Here is an 18,260-nt window from a genome sequence, read left to right as displayed (position 1 = left end):
CTCACCATCTGTCAGTCATCACCAATGTTCTCCTGATTGACGCTGAGGCATATATATACTCACCAAGTCATCATCCCAATTGCCCTGAGGCCTAAAGTTTTACAACTCCTCCATCACGAGCACTGGGAGTAACCCATCAGGCTGATACACACCAATCTTTCACTCCCTGGCCCACCTCCAGTGACCAAACTCATTTGGATTTTGTGGGTCCATTTCTTTACTTTATGTGGCTGCTGTGATGGAGGCTTAACCTAACTACCCCTATGTGATCAGTATGGTGTACACAAGATGCAACAATTACTGCACTCCTTCACATTCTTTCCACTGAAGGGCCTCCATGAAGCATGTCAAACAATGGGCCCCAGATGACAGTGGCAGATTCTGAACAATTCTGTACCTCAAGCAGAATCAAACATATCCAATGTGGGCATGCTTGTATGGGGCAAGAGATGGGTGGACATTAGCTACAGTGGTTACCATCCATGGGCAGCACCTTACAACTGTTTACACTCCCAAGTGGTTTGGAACGCTGTCATAGCAACCAACTCCACCCGCGCCAGCTGACTGTGCCACCACCGGTGGTGAAAACAAACCTGGAAAGCCGACCTTAGCTAGTCCCACAACAACACAAGTATGACTTTCGGTCCTGTACACCAGCGAGAGTTTCTGTGAACACAGACATGGGGGTTGAGGTCTTTACTACTGTCGCCCATGTTGACGCATCCCAGCACATTTAATGATGCTACCAGTTACTCACACCAGACAGCTGGCTTTCATGTCAGGACACTTACTGTGTCACCAGTTCTCCATCAGAAACACTGCCCAAGTCCCATCCGTTCCTATGCACGTGTTTCTGGGGGAGGATGTGGTATGACGACCCAGTGATCTTTAAGCCTGTCGGAGGGCATGGAACTCAATGATGGCCACTAGAGAGCACTGTTACATCTTTGAGCACTAGTATCACCACTGCAGTGCTGGTCAATTCGTGCTTGTGGATGTACTATAAAGAAAGCAGCACCACTGTAATATATTCATAGTGCTCTTCTACCAGCACATTGTTTATTTGATCTCAGATTTCCCTGCGTCTTAGGTTTTCAACTCTATGATTACTCATTTGGGCTTTGTTATTCTGCTGTGACATCTCCACTGTCTGTGTTCCTCTTGTCATCAGCTTCTTGTTTGCACTTGGCGAACCGCTGTTGGTGACATCTGGCTGGTCGATCCAGTCTCAGCGGGTTCTTTGGTCTTTCCCAGCTTTCTGTCAAATCTTGGCCAAAAAAATTGTCAGTGTTTAATTTTTCCATTATTAGTCAAAAGTATGAAGTGATTACCAAAGTGGGCTTTGTTGTGCCCCTGATGATTATTGAGGAAATGTACAGAGATAAGACAGTTTTACTAACTGAAATGTCCAAAGAATGTAAATGAGATTTCATTATTGAACAAGGGACACGGGCAAAGCAAGACGTAAGATACATTGCAGGAAGCTGCTGCTTGAGGAATGGCATTGCTGTATTTGTAAAACTTAATATGAATGTCATCTCAGCCTTGACAATATATACAGACAAGAGACTCAGGTAGGGTCCACAAAGTCTACCAACAACTAAAGTTAGCTCCAGCTTATATTAAATTAAAGGTAGCTCCAAATACAAAGAGGACCAAACAGGAGAAACCTCCAATAATTTGCTTTCCAGACACTCCAGTAACAAGACATCCAAAGCCCATGGAAAGATCCTTAACAAGAGCCTGTAATCTGGAAGAGTCACGTAAATCTGACAGAATTATCAGGTGACATTCAAGTCCCAACAAAAGAAATTATTACAAATTTACTTTAAGTTTCTGTATAGTAGACCTTAAATTAAGGGATACAGACAATAAATCCAAGGATACCTTGCCATAGTTCAGAAGCACTGTAAAACAAAACCACTGATTCAGATGTTTATTCAAAAAGGGTGCAGAGTATTAATCAGAATCTCAATACTTACATTCCCACCAGCTTTAGATGAATTTTTCATCAAAGATGACACATAATTGAAGAAATCCAGTGCTCTCTCCACAATCGCCACAGCATGTTTATCAGTCGCAATTTCATCATCATTAGGTCTCTGCGTGCCAGTTCCTGAAATAACAGTCACAGAAAATATTAAATTTTTCCAAATTGGTTTTAAACAGATTTTGCAACAGGTTCAAATAAGATGAATAACTGTTAAAACAACAGTATAATCTACAAGTGACAGACAAATCGTAAAAGGAAACGGGCATGAAAAAATTATAGAAGCTCACTGAACAAAAAAATTAGTCACCACTGGAGAAAGTGTAACAAGCATCATTTAACAGTGCGTAATTCTGCCCTGGACTTGATTGTTGTTGTTATCGTCACCTTGAAAAACAGGGGTATCAATAGCATACTCATCACACACATGTTGACTGGAAGAAAATGTCTGATCATTCTGAATGTTTAAATAAACATGCTGGTTCATGTTAGTGGTCACCTGAGTGGGGTCCAATTCATGGAAAGAAACACACCCACAAAGCACCACAGACCCACCTCCGGGTTGAACTTGACCTTACACACACACACACACACACACACACACACACACACACACACACACACACACACAGGGTGAAATACTTAATTTGGCCTTTGGAGAACACGATGACGTATGTCATTTGAATATAGGCAAAAACATGATTCGTTGAATCACATTACATTCCACCAGTCAGCTACTGTACATGTTTGATGATTTCTGGCTCACTGAAGACACACAGCTTTATGTGCCTATGTGAGCAATCACCTCTTGTGAGGTGACTGACTCCAAACGTTCATTGCATGCAGTTCCCGTCACAATGTCCTGTCAGGTTTGGAAGGAATTTTGATTCACAAGCCGTGGAATGTGTCTTCGGTTCCTCTCAGTCAATATCTTATTCTGACCACAATTATAATTCTAACATGTTTTGTGGCCATGCGTGGTAAACCAGTGCTTGTAGACACATTGAACAGTCCACCACGAAACACCAACAAATCCAACAACTTCACAAACCATATAGCCATGGACACAGCCCTTGTTTGTCACTCTGTCAGTCCTTAAATTTACCCATGCTAACATACGATGTCCACTGGAAACATAAATGTCTCACTGATGACTTCTACTTCCCTGTACTCACATAGGGGCAATGCAAACAAGGTCAAGCATGTGACGCGATCACTGCATCATCTGTACTTAATGATTCGCATGTGCGTGCGCAATGGGGTGATTAATTTTTTGTCCTGTGAGGTTACACTATTTTTGTGTTCCAACTCAAAGTCAAAATTAATACAAAAGAATATATGTATGTACACCATAAAACAAATCTGATGAAAAAAAAGTACTCAGATAAGTGTCTTGAATTTACTAATAATTTAGTTTTTTTCCAACATAAATTCTTACCAGACTGCTTTGGAACTGAAGACATCATTATCCCATGTATTGTTGCAGCAGTTGCTACAGATACAGCTATGTACAAACTTGCCATTGTCAGAATAGTTAATTTTTCAAGTTTGTCAGGAGTCAGTGGCTCCAGGAGTGGTAACTGCAGTGTACTATGTAACACATTCAAATCGTTCTCCAGTAAACTCAAACTGTAAAATATTTTATATTTCATATTAGTTCATAAACTACAATTTATAAAAACTTCCAACATGCTGAAGTAGCTTGGGCCAGCAACTTCTGTTAGTCAGTAGAACAAAAAACCAGACTAAGTTGCAAGTTATTATTTTTTATTCATTTGATGACTAGTTTCGAGGTGAGACCCATTTTCAAATCATCACAACAAAATCAAAAATGGCATTTCTGAAGATGCCAAATGTGTGTACAGTTTTGGCATCTTCAGGAATTGTTGATTTGAAAATGGGTCTCAGTCCAAAACAAGTCACCGAATGAATAAAAAGTAATGATTTGCAACATGGACTGGTTTTTTGTTCTACTGAATAATTTATAATTTGTGCAAGTCCTCAATAAATTAAATTTAAAATGTGTTCAAAATAAAGTTTTTCATGTATAGAATGTTTGCCATATGAATGAAGACAGTTTTTCAATATATTCTCCAATATTAATCAGAATACCTCTAATAATTACACCAAATATGAATACTTGGTATCATTTACAGTATCTTACAGAAATACAGAGGTGCCAAATTACACTAAAACACACCATCAAGTTAATTATGTGGAGTAGGGGCTGCGTAGATTTGAATTACTAGAGGAGCACATCAAAATTAATAACTTAGCAACAACTTTCAAACACTCAATTTTTGCCCTTGATGGGAAAACCTCTGGATATACATGGTCAGCATGTGGGAGAGAATATTGAGGGACACAGACTTTGAGTCAGGCTGTTAAGTGTGTCTAACGGTACAGCATCTGCTCACGAAAAGCTGGAAATCAAGCTCTTCACAAAGTGTTCAACTGTTACTAAATTATGACACCCTAAAGTATAGGTTGTAGCATAAAAAAGAATAGCTCTATCTTAAGAACTGAAAATCTACTTTCAGATATCTTTTTTGAGCAATAACTAGCTTTTAGCCTGTGTGCTGCAGCACTGAGCACAATACAGGTGGCATCCAGACAGTAAGAAAGTTGTTTAACTCTCAGAGCATACTCATTTAAACTGTTTTGCCATTTTGGTTAATAATGTTGAAATATTCCACACACTAACAGAATGTTCTATGAAGTTATGTATTTTATCACAGCTTGTATGAAGAACATGTCTACACATAGAAAATTGTTTGTAACTACTCTTACATAACACATGCATCACAGTCAAGTAATTCCTTGTGTACATTGAATTCTGATAACTGCATGTCATTTTGGAAAACATTTGGTGAACAGACTGTAACAACCTGAGTAATTCTTCGCGCACAATTCCCTTGGTACCAAAGAAAACGATGATCATGCTCTGCACGTCTCGCTTTTTTTGGGTCTTGGAGAGCCCAGGCTCTTCCACTGGGACGAATGTTGCTTTGTGTCTGGCTCATAACCGTAAATCCAGTTGAATCATTGCAAGGTTCTCCGTAGTACTTTTCCCGAGATTCGCACAGAATTTGTTACAACACACACACACTGTTCTGTTCCCGGATCCATCGTAAAATCGCCACACACCATACATAGAGTATTACGGAAATCGCTGAGGACACACAATATGTCCTCCCAGCTGAATGCCACTCCGCACACTGACTCACCAGATATGCAGCTTTCACCACCTAGCAGTGCAAAGATCTACTACTACTACTACTACTACTACTACTACTACCACTTTCCAGATGGCAGCACCAGTCCCGAAAATTTTGGATTCCACCTCCTATAATAGCAACATGAAAATAATAATAAATTGTAGTTCACTGGCCAGTGAATCAAACTAAATATTAATTGAACTCTAATAAAAATAGTTCATTGGTTACTAGAAATTATCAATTTAGTGTCAGATCCAAAAGAGATTCACTGCCTTTGCCCACTGAACGTATCCATGCAAGAGGGATAAACTTACCCCCCAGAAAACATTTGACACTCAAATCCTTAGTATGGCAACAAACCCTCTCCTGGGTACACCGAATTGTCTCAGCATCGGCTGTACGGATGAAGATACTTGCTTATTCGTATGAATCTGAGGGCTATGCCAGCTGTAGAGCAGTTACTGCCAAGGTCTCTCTCCCTCGACAGGTCCGAGTGGATGAACCAGATGGAACATGTCCCACAATGCCCCATCTCTCCCACATCCATTCCCAAAGTATGATGTGATCCATGCCGATGGGTGTGTGGCTTGGCTCTGAGCACTATGGGACTCAACTGCTGAGGTCATAAGTCCCCTAAGGACATCACAAACATCCATGCCCGAGGCAGGATTCGAACCTGCGACCGTAGCGGTCATGCGGTTCCAGACTGTAGCGCCTAGAACCGCTCGGCTACCCCGGCCGGCGAGGGGTGTGTGGCACATGGGAAGATGTATTGTGAATAGATGCTCAGGGATACCAGGCAACCTGCCTGAGTAATTAGCCTTGAACTGCACGGGGCTTTGCTAGTGTTGACCCGTATTTCCTCAATTCTTGTGGGACCAAAATGGTAAACACAGAAGACAAAACAAAAACTGACGGACTTGATGAGACCTCAAGCACCCAAGCATCAGGGCTCGAACTGATGGAAACTGTTTCAACAGCCAGATTGGGTGACAGACCACTCCACAAACTGGACCGGATCAAGATCAAATATATGACTGGGGTTCAGAAGAGAAAATTTCTCAAAGAATAAAAAGAAAAAGAAACCTTCCAAAACATAAATGGAAGGAATTGAAAGGACTCAAACCTAAGACCTCCAGGAAAGAGAGTGCTTCAGAATTAAGGGGGTATACAGACCCCTTCCACTTAAAAGAAAAGGAACAAGAGAACAAGGGAGAAGTTAAATACTCCCAATACTCAAAATATTTGGATACAGAAAAATCCGAGGTGATAAATGGCAAAACAGATCTATAGTACTACTGTGGCATTCCTAACAAAGAACACCAGCAGCTGCATGTCTGCCAGCCACATGATTCAAATGCTCGCAGCTCCTTTTAAACTGTGGCAGGGCCAAGAAGTCAGTGAGTAGACCAGAGGTTCCCAAACTGGGGGGCGCGCCCCCCTGTGGGGGGGCGTGATGATGTTGCAAGGGGGTTGCGGGTGGAGTTAGCAGTATAAACCTAATATTTCTTTTTAGTATCGATGTTGTTGTTGTTGTGGTCTTCAGTCCTGAGACTGGTTTGATGCAGCTCTCCATGCTACTCTATCCTGTGCAAGCTTTTTCATCTCCCAGTACCTACTGCAACCTACATCCTTCTGAATCTGCTTAGTGTATTCATCTCTTGGTCTCCCTCTACGATTTTTACCCTCCACGCTGCCCTCCAATACTAAATTGGTGATCCCTTGATGCCTCAGAACATGTCCTACCAACCGATCCCTTCTTCTGGTCAAGTTGTGCCACAAACTTCTCTTCTCCCCAATCCTATTCAATACTTCCTCATTAGTTATGTGATCTACCCATCTAATCTTCAGCATTCTTCTGTAGCTCGAAAGCTTCTATTCTCTTCTTGTCCAAACTATTTATCGTCCATGTTTCACTTCCATACATGGCTACACTCCATACGAATACTTTCAGAAATGACTTCCTGACACTTAAATCAATACTGGATGTTAACAAATTTCTCTTCTTCAGAAACGCTTTCCTTGCCATTGCCAGCCTACATTTTATATCCTCTCTGCTTCGACCATCATCAGTTATTTTGCTCCCCAAATAGCAAAACTCCTTTACTACTTTAAGTGCCTCATTTCCTAATCTAATTCCCTCAGCATCACCCGACTTAATTAGACTACATTCCATTATCCTTGTTTTGCTTTTGTTGATGTTCATCTTATATCCTCCTTTCAAGACACTGTCCATTCCGTTCAACTGCTCTTCCAAGTCCTTTGCTGTCTCTGACAGAATTACAATGTCATCGGCGAACATCAAAGTTTTTATTTCTTCTCCATGAATTTTAATACCTATTCCGAATTTTTCTTTTGTTTCCTTTACTGCTTGCTCAATATACAAATTGAACAACATCGGGGAGAGGCTACAACCCTGTCTTACTCCCTTCCCAACCACTGCTTCCCTTTCATGTCCCTCGACTCTTATAACTGCCATCTGGTTTCTGTACAAATTGTAAATAGCCTTTCGCTCCCTGTATTTTACCCCTGCTACCTTTAGAATTTGAAAGAGAGTATTCCAGTCAACATTGTCAAAAGCTTTCTCTAAGTCTACAAATGCTAGAAACGTAGGTTTGCCTTTCCTTAATCTTTCTTCTAAGATCGATATTTTAATAAAAATGAATGAGCAGGTATTAATGATAGATTATGGTGCTAAATGCAATCGTTTGGCATCCCACTTCCTGCAATCCTATCTCAATAACCTATCCTAGAACATACAGCTTCTGAAGATCACATTTAGAATGTCACGTTTAGAATGTCACACACAGAAATTCTCAAAATTACGAAGGCGATATGCGTTAATTCTAATATATCAGATTTGTAAACAACTTACTTCTGACAATTGGAAAACAGGAAAGTCAGGTATTAACTATTCCGCACATTTGTACACATGAACTGAACGTAATCATGTTATAACTTTTAGCCGTAGTAGGCTATGTTCATCAGAGTAATAATCACTTATACTGCGTAACTGCAAAAATGCCGTTTTATTATCCTGTCAACCCGCGGATACCCATGTGATGTGATTACAGTGACTTTAATAGACTGTATACGCTTCAAATGAACTGGCGGGTTCGTAATTTGGACGCCAGGGTTATGCCCTTTGTCACCAGAAAAATGTGCACGACATGAGTGTGAAACTAGTACAAGTGTTCGTTCTGAGCAGAGTACTTCATACAGAAGTACGCTGGCTCCCAAAAGGAAATATGCTAGGAAGATTATTTGAACTTCGAGATGAAGTGACGCAGATTTTGGAAAATAACAAACAAACTGAATTGTATGTGGAATTTAGAAAGCTCGGTGTTCATGTTGCATTGACTTATCTGTCAGATATTTTCGAATCTTTAAACACATTGAATCTGAAATTACAAGGTGGAGAGTCAAACATAATTTTTCATCGGGATGCCATCAAAGCGTTTACTGATAAGTTGCAACTATGGAAACGTAAAATTTTAGCCTGCAATTATTCCTGCTTTCCCAGATTGTTTGGAATCGTGGAAGAAGCCTGATTTCAAAACGATTTTAAGGATACTGATACTAAGAGTAAAATATCAAACCATTTGCAGCACCTCACTGATGAATTTGAACGATACTTCCCTAACAGTTGTGATGATAAAATTTATTATAGGTTAGCGACGGATCCATTTCACGTTGGCATGGATGTGTTGCCAGACAGACTACAAGGGGAAGTCTTAGAAATTAAAAATGATTCTGCAGCGAAGTATGACTTTGAGAAAATGGATAAGCCTTTACTTTGGGTGAAATATCTCATGGTGTATCCCAGCACAGCAGAACAAGCACTGAAACTGTATTTACCATTTTCAACTACTTATTTGTGCGAAAGAGCATTTTCAGCAGTAGTGGCGATAAAAAATAAGTTTAGAAGCAAACTCAGTATTGCCAAAGATTTATGTTGCGCAGTTTCTACTATTCAGCCAAGAAATCAAAATCTTGTAAAAAATATGCAAGCTCATCCTTCACACTGATTTATTTGTTTGTTTCTTGCCATATGTGTGTGGAAATAATATTTTTATAATAAATACGTCACATTATAAGAGAACTTGTTATTTTCCTCCTAACTATCCTTACATGTAGGTAATACTGTAAAATTATAAAAAATTATTTCGAAGAAACAATATAAAATAAACATAGTGAATCTGATTTAAATATAAATACTGCGTGTGATCCTTATGGATTCTGATGTTACGTGTGGTATGTTATTTCAACTAATAATAGTATTTCTTCTGCATGAAGACACAGCGAAAGTTTATCCTAGATATGGCAAGCGAAGAGTAGTCCTAAAATCGTATATGGGTGAAGAAATGGTGTGCAGCAAGTGAATGTAATCAAGGTAAGGAAGTTGTTTTATTCATATTTTTTAAAGTTCTGTGTAGTCTGCACGATTATTGCGTAAAACTAATTTTTTTATTTTTTGTCTGGTTCTGGGAACTGGGCCTTTGTCGCCGTTCGGTTGCTGTCGTCATTGACATAAATGCCAACCTATGCGCAGTGACAATGGGGAGCGCTATAGGCGTACAAATCAGTGATGTTCGTTAACACCGTGACTGAGTGACTATTTTTGATAATGAGTGAAAGTAATAAGCTACACTCAACTTAAAATAATAGCCGCATCCACTAATCTGCAAACGTCGCAAATATTTTTCCTTGTTTACCAAGGACTTTCTTTACTTTCGGAGTGGCTTATAATCACAAGACTAGACTGATGATGTAATAACTGCGACTCCATACATTAACAGCCCACCATGTTACATGACGTCACCATCACAAATTTTTCAATAGTTTCTTGATAATTAATAAAAATCTCTTTTTTTGTGTGTGGGGGGGCGGGGGGGGGGGGGGGGTACGGAAGTTTTCTTTTCGGCAGAAGGGGGGGCGTGACAAACAAAAGTTTGGGAACCTCTGGAGTAGACCAGTAAAAAGCAACACTGGCAGCCACATCAAAATCTCAATCATCATGCGCAAAGTGCATCATTCAAGACTATGTTCTGCTTCCGCGGCCCAGCCAAGCACAAAAATGCAGTACTCCTTACATCGAGGATTTAAGCTCGCACCAGGACAGCAGGCAGCAGGCACACCGCCAGCCCGGAAGTGATGAACTTCACTAGAGCCACTGCCTTTGTCGCTGTCTAGTCCACCATCCACCGCTCTCTTCAACCAAGACAATGCGCCCCCAGGGACCAGACTCTGCCAGCTTAGCATGTCTAGATTGTCATTGTTTCATTGACTGTAACTAGGAACATTCACTTTTTCATTACTTGTGCTCAGCACAGACTTAGCATTCATTCACGACAAATGCGCTCTACAGTGGATTGTCTGAACTTTAACTTTTGTTCTACCTGTTATAACATCCAGCAAGCGACTTCATTATTCATTATCTGAATATGGTACCTGTTCTTTCGGACATGTACCAAAGAACAGATAACATTGGTGACCTTGCAGCTCTCGAAGAATGAAAGTACAATGAAATCCCAACCATTAGCTGCTTACAGGTGTCCCAATTGATATTTATCAATGCCTGTAAGCAGTTAATGGTCTGGATTACATTCTTCGAGAGCTGCAAGATCACCAATGGTATCTTTTCTTTCGGGCATGTCCGAAAGAACAGATATATCTTCATATAGATAAGGTTTACCAGCCAATTATCTTCTTCAGTGCAGATGCACTCACATTGCTCAAACTCTTACGGTAATCGGTAAATTGACTGCCGCGAGTAATGAGTATAGTGGCCAGGGGCACTACAAATGATGTGTGTGTGGACAGTAAGTTGGAAATGTGGGTCTCATGGGGAGCATGCCAGAGATAAGTCCCTGCAGTCGCACTATCCTCTGTGTCCTTGATGGCTCAGTCGGATAGAGCGTCTGCCATGTAAGCATGAGATCTCGGGTTTGAGCTCCAGTCGGGGCACACATTTTCAACTGTCCCCGTTGATATTTATCAACACCTGCAAGCAGCTAATGGTCTGATTTCATTGTAATTTCATTCATTATTTATTTTCCAGTTACTGACTTTTGTAAGACTGTGCTGTTTACCACAGTGTTCAAGAAGATTTGCCACAGTAATTTTTCTAAAGAAGTGTTTAATTTCTATGGTGCTAATTGATAAGTTTTGGAAGACACTTGAAGAAGCATCTTTTGCATTGTTGTTGTTGTTGTTAATGTTTAGTTTTATGCTCAGAACTATGTGCATTCATCGTTTTCCCAGTTTAGATTCAGAGTATCAATTACATCAGACATAATACGTACTGTTTGTCCATGAGAAGCTGGCAATTTGTGCTACGGATGTCAGGAATGACAGGAAGCACGCCCTACCCCCACATTAAGACTACCAAGGTGAAAGGCAGGGTGAGGGGAAGGTAGTGTAGCCTCCTTGGTACAGTGCTGGCATTGTTACCCTTATCCCTAACAATATTTGCAGTAATATTTTGTAACTGGGAGCAGCTTAACATTGGCAGTGCTCCGAGATAAACCAAGATCTTTCAGCTAGTGCCAATTTTCTCCACTTCTGGCAGCACCATTAAAATTGTCCGGTTATTGTGTACAAGCAGTACTGCAGTCCCTGTTTTTAGGATAGCAATTATCATCCACTAGTCAACATCACCCCACAGCATGAGGCACTAGTTCAGATGCTCTCTTTGATAAGATTGGGGGAGGGGGGGGTTAGTACAGGCCCCATAATCAGAAAGGTCTATCTGGACGAAGGTGCTCTACTCTTCCTGAGGGGATGGGAACAGCAGACTGGATTGGCTCAAAGCAATAGTGACCCAAATATCTCCATGGGAGGAGGCGAAGTTTCTGGTCAAGACAGCAGCTGAACCAGCTGAACTCTTCAAGGCTGCAGAGATATTAATTTGGATACTGAAACTTCTTAAAAAAGCGTGTAAGAAGACTGTTCAGCACTGCAAGAAGGAAAGAACAATGGGTAGTATACTGGGATACCCTTGCAAATACAACCTTGTGATGAAGCAAGCAAAACTATCACCCTGGAAGGTTCAGCTAAAGACAGAAGGCACTCTAAGGAGACATGATGGTGGGTAAACAAGAACAGCAATTGAGACACTGGATGTGCTCCTCAATACTCACTGCCCTCAATGCACTGTGGCAGATAACACAGACCTCCCTGGAAGGTACTGGTTTACAAGTAACCAAAGGAAGAGCTGGGAGTCTGCCAAAGAAGGTGTTGATTTTTAAAAAATCAAATGGTTGGGTGGATGTTTCAACCAGTCAGTTCACTAGACCCAGCTTTACTGCAACCCAAATGACAGGGATTAATTAATTTATTAGGAACAGGGTTTGGAGTCAGCTTAACAGCAGGAGTCATTCCTATCTGTTGGAGAACAGTGACGGTAGTTTTCATTCCAAAGCCAGGGACAATTATTCATACCAAGGCTAAGGATACAAAACTAACCAATCTGTCCTCCCTTCTCCTAAAGACCTTAGAAAAACTGGTTAATGTGCATGTTAGTGAAAGGAGGTTAACTGAGGTTCCTTCACATGCAAACCAACACACACATCAACCAGGCAAACCATGTGACACTTGCAGTCCATGGTTGCAGTCTTGGACTGCAAGTTTTTTTGCAATGTATCAAATAAGTTACTGTGTTGGCCACGCCAAACTTCAACTCATTGGGAAGGTGGAAAAAGTTCTAAACTTTCATGAAATTGCTCGCTACATTTCCTCTATAGCGAGAGGTGCTTTAATAATATGACTTTGGAATCTATGGTTAGAGATGCAGAAGAACATGCTATTGGTGATCAACACCTCCAGAGAATGTCCCCAAGGAGAGGTTTTGTCCCCACTACAGTGGAACCTATTGGTGAATCAATTCATCGAAACATTAAATACTAAAGCAGTGGTTCTCAAAGTGTGCGCCAGGGTGCACTGGTGTGCCCTAAAACACTTAAGGGTGCGCCCTACAATATTTTAGGAAAACATATGGCTATATAAAAGAACATATAGCTACTCAGTTTTATCCATTTCACAACAGGTATAATATGGAACGAGTCCTTAAGTTATGTCGAATAGTTCAGTTTGCTTAAGAAATAAGGTAGCTTATTCTTCTTGCAGTGTCGACAGTATTCAGAACGTTTCATACCGACTGTCTTCTCTCTTCCATTGCTGCTGATCTTAGCTATCTAACAGTAGCACATGTTTGGGTACTGGGCAAAGGTATTTCAAAATAATGAGTGATGATAAAGCCATTGCTAGCCAATCGAGGTCATCCCTTACACCACCGAGAAGTGTAAGGAATTCTAGGGAAAGTGTAATTCGCAGTGGGGCGAGAAAAATAATTATTCAGATGGCACAATGCTGTGGTCTGGAGAAACAGAATGGTTAGATAATTTTCACATTGCTACAATCATAACAATATGCAGTAGTGGGAGTGATTAATGCATTTAATAATGACTGTAACTGCATTTATAAATGTAACACTTCATCCATGGTAAAGTTTGGCGTGGCCAACACAGTAACTTATTTGATACATTGCAAAAAAACTTGCAGTCCAAGACTGCAACCATGGACTGCAAGTTTCTTACAATATAATGCTTCATGGTCATTCATAATTAATAAATACCTCACATGCCAATTTCTTCAACTCCTTGCACTATAACTGCACTACAACAGCATGAACTTAATTTCACAATTTTTGATAGAAATAATGTGCTTTTAGCGAACCCTTTTCATTTTTGTGTGTGAAATATAACTATCTTAGTCACTGGTCAGTACCAGGTGCACAGGCATCTGTGGATGGAAGATGACTAGCACTGGTTGTGAAATTTTCCTAACCATACCCACTCTCACCACCCCTCGCCCTGTAGGCGCTGTGCAAATTATTTTCGCACGCCTCATTCCAAGCTTTCTTTCCATAACCGAACAGTATGAAACATGTGTCGCTCTTGAAATTTGTAAATAAACATTGAGTTAATCCACAGTGTTGTCGAGTATTAATGGATTTCTGATGAGAGAAAAATGTTCAGAATCAGGAGAAAAGGCTGAAAAAATATTTGAGGACTGACGGATTTTTCCGACGGAAACTCTTACGAATATTATCTGATTGTGTCGTACTTTTGTTTAGCAGTTGATTTGAGTATGGATGTTTTTCTTTTATGACGGTAGGCATGCTGAAATTGAGCCTTGTGTGCTACATATGTGATCACGAGTTGTCCACAGAATTCGGAAGGTTTCTTGTTCCCAATGACTGCAAACCTATTCCACCTAACTCCAAGTGGCATTGCAACAGTACGTAGGAAGTGAATTGCATATTATTATTATTATTATTATTATTATTGGTCATTATGACCTATTGAGGTACCGTGACAGAGTATAAAAAAATTATAAACAACATACACAACCAGTCACTTTTTAATAATATTTTATTGAAAATGGATGCCTTCCTGTTGTCAATAAAATATTATTGAAATGAGAAACTGGGAGAGGAAATTATGTATGAGAGCTGCTTACTATTTGATCTCGAGCTATCCATGACTAAAAGAATTTCATTTCATGTTCTTTGCTGCAGATGAGTAGTACATGTGAACATGATCATCACTGTTCATGAAGCCTTGCTTCTGAGCTTCATTTCCACTGCAGTTTAGTGATCTCCAGTGGATTCAAGACAGAAGCTTCCAGCAAGGTTAACAGAACTTGAAAATTATCGTTGGCAGCACTGTTAACCCTTGGAGGCACAAGATTCCATGCCCAGAAGGAAAACATGTTTCCACTGGTGTGTGCTCCACATTATCGCAGAGCTTTCAGGTGATGTGTCAGTGAGGTGTCATGCTGTACGTGGGGCTCATGATTTGTGTACAGTGTACTGCTTATTTTCAAAGCACTAGAAGCGAATCTTATATGCAAAATACAATCATATAAAATGGGCAGATTTCTGAAAAACAAGCACATGCCATTGAAGAAACTGATTCTGGAAATGAATAAATGCTAAGTGCAAGGAAAACTGCAAAAGAGCGGCCTACTTGTAAGTACAATGAAAGCTACTTAAGCTATAGTTCCACTTGAGCTGGGAGTGAGGGTTATCCTTTACCACTAGGCTTATTATGTGGGTATAAAATAGCAAATGAATCTCTGCTTCTTAGTGAACTGAGCAAACATTTTAAAACATTTCATTCTTATTGACAAGATAAACCTGTAAGCTGTTTCAAGAGATTGTCTTAACAGCAAACAAGGGCAGCAAATTGTTTTAAAAGTGTAATGTCTGTCTCTGATAAAGTTTTGATCACTTCCTACCAAGTACCTGAACTAATAGTAAAGAGTATGAAAACTCATATCATAGGCGAGTCGCTTATTTTGTCTGCTTGCAAAAAAATGAGCATGGCGATGCTAGGAAATGAAGCAGCTACGAAAATAAGCACGATTCCTTTGTTGAACGATACAGTTAACAGGTGTATTATAGGAATGTCTACTAATATTGAGAAAAATGTATGCTGTAATAAACTCAAGCACTCAAACTTTGCATTGCAAGTTGATGAATCAACAGACATTACCAACCAATCACAACTATTAGCATTTGTCCGTTTCATTAATCAAGATCAAACAGTAAATCAGTTTCTTTTTTGCAAAGAATTAAGTGTGTCTACTAAAGGTGAGGACATTTTCAACATTTTAAATAATTATCTTAATAAATGGCAGTTAATATGGAAGTCGTGTACAGTCCTTTGTACAGGTCACGCCCCTTCAATGGTAGGCTGTGTTAAGAGCATTATTTGTTTTGTGTAAAAATTAAAAAATTAAAATAAATGAAGATGTTATCGTAACTCACTGCCCCCTTCACAGGGAGGCCTTAATAGCAAAAACATTGGGAGAAAAATTGAGAGAAGTCTTACAGCAAGTTGTTCTTATGGTAAATTTCATTAAAACAAGACCTGTCAAAACACGTTTATTCGAAAAACTTTGTATCAATGTGGAGTCAGAACACAGACGGTTGGTTTTACACACAGAAGTCACGTGGTTGTCGAGGGGGAAAGTACTTACATGTGTGCATGAGGTACGACAAGAACTTCGTGTTTTTCGAAGAAATGAAACATTTACTTTTTGCTACCTCCTTCCGAGTGAATTTTGGTCTGCCAGATTGCTGTATTTGGCCGATATATTTCAGCAGTTCAATATTTTGAACACTAATATGCAAGGGAAAGAAGAAAATATTCTCACATCCACCAAAAAAATTAAAGTGTTTCACAGAAAACTACAAATATGGAAAAGAAAAGCTGTTTCAGGTAACTTGGAAATGTTCCCATTGGTAAGGAGCACTTGGATAAATGAAATACTTCCAATAGTTATAGATCATTAATAAGTTTAAAAAAGAAACTGAGTTCATATTTTCCATCTCTCAATACAAAACAGTACGACTGGATTCGAAACCCATTCATGGAAACCTCAGGTGATTTCGGCTTAACATTAACAGAAGAAGAAGAAGAAGAAGAAGAAGAAGAAGAACTGGCAGCTACATCTACTAAAGTGCGCGTCATTTATGTTGGCGGCCGAGTCTAAGTTCGTTCTGCGCATCTGACGCCACAAAACACAGTCAGCCAATGAACAGAGAACGACGTTGCCAGATCTCGACTGCACTGCAGAGCTCGGACGAGAGTCTCCAGTTTTAAAAACGTTCAGTCATAACTAAAGTAATAGAACAAAAGCAATGTCTTGGTAGCAGACTTTCTTTTATAGAAAGTTTGGAAAAAGCATTCTTTATATCAATTGCTTCATATTCTATTAATTAATTAAACCAAACAAGCAATAAGACTCCTAATTCAGGCGATAGTAAGGAAAGGTGTTTGTATCAATCTCACGAACTGCTTTTTCGAAATAAAGAACAGCGGTAATTGTTTATTTCCTATTGTACTTTGACTATGAGTAATTCATAGTCGTAGCAATTGTGTTTGTCAGTATTTTGCGTGACATGTTACATTCCTCATGGACTTATACTGCCAGACGAGCTTCGTTAGCGTAACGGTTAAGGTATTGGGCCACTAAGCGAAAGGTTATGAGTTCAAACCTTCTGTGGTGCAAAATATTTTCTTTATTTAAAAACAATATCGAAGTGTCTTACTTCACGAATTTTATTCGTTTGAATGCAGCTTTTTGAAATTTCTAGTACTTTGTCTCTTCATTAATCCTTTCGCTGGTGCAGACACGTGCTCCCCGCATTCCGCGCTGTGCGCGATTTTGTCATCTCTGCACTGCTCGCCTGTGCAGACACATGGTGTTCCCACTGCTTTGACACACTTATCATACGATTTCACAAAAACTATTTGGCCCAAAAATTTGATTTTTACACATCTTCTTGACTGATACCTTCCCCCCATAAATGACAATTTTGTTTCGATGTTCAACGCAGTTATTGTGCAGCATTAAATGTAGTAAACCATTGCACGAAATTTTGAAGAGTTTGCAGAGGTAAAAGTCCATAGCGTATACTTTCCGTATGGTCGATTTTAGTTGCTACAATGTTGAGAATGAAATGTGGACAAGATACCTAAATTTCATATAAAATTTACTGTATAACAATATCTCATTTAATTTAAGTACCACATAGGTGTCGTATGTAATATTGAGAAATATTCCGTCTTTCGCGACTGTAATAAAAGTTTTATTTACACCGTGCGCCTTTGGCTTTATTTTAAAGCACTTGTCCACATTTCATTCTCAACATTGTGGCAACTAAAATCGACCATATGGAAAGTATACGCTATGGACTTTTACCTCTGCAAACTCTTCAAAATTTCGTGCAATGGTTTACTATATTTAATGCTGCATAATAACCGTGTTGAACATCGAAACAAAATTAAGTCATTTATGGGGGAAGTTATCAGTCAAGAAGATGTGTAAAAATCAAATTTTTGGGCCAAATAGTTTTTGTGGGATCGAATGATAAGTGTCAAAGCAGTCGGAACACCATGTGTCTGCACAGGCGAGCAGTGCAGTGACAAAATTGCGCATAGTGCGGAATGCAGGGCGCACACGTCTTTGTAGCAGCGAAA

The 18,260-nt window shown here is 39.7% G+C and overlaps 1 protein-coding gene across 1 annotated transcript in view; it reads right to left on the bottom strand.

The window, feature by feature from the left end:
* The window catches only part of LOC124721530 (protein purity of essence), a 482,247-nt gene that overhangs the window by 384,665 nt on the left and 79,322 nt on the right, over nucleotides 1-18,260 (bottom strand). The window contains exons 6-7 of the mRNA XM_047246550.1: nucleotides 3,429-3,619; nucleotides 1,983-2,116 (exon numbers count right to left, since the gene is read on the bottom strand). Of these exons, the coding sequence (XP_047102506.1) occupies nucleotides 1,983-2,116; nucleotides 3,429-3,619 (325 nt within the window). The remainder of the gene's footprint in view (nucleotides 1-1,982; nucleotides 2,117-3,428; nucleotides 3,620-18,260) is intronic.

The sequence above is a fragment of the Schistocerca piceifrons genome, chromosome X (genome assembly GCF_021461385.2).
Source record: "Schistocerca piceifrons isolate TAMUIC-IGC-003096 chromosome X, iqSchPice1.1, whole genome shotgun sequence".
NCBI classification, from domain to species: Eukaryota; Metazoa; Arthropoda; class Insecta; order Orthoptera; family Acrididae; genus Schistocerca; species Schistocerca piceifrons.
The sequence above is the reverse complement of the archived record's forward strand: the minus strand, read 5'-3'. Positions and strand labels throughout refer to the sequence as shown.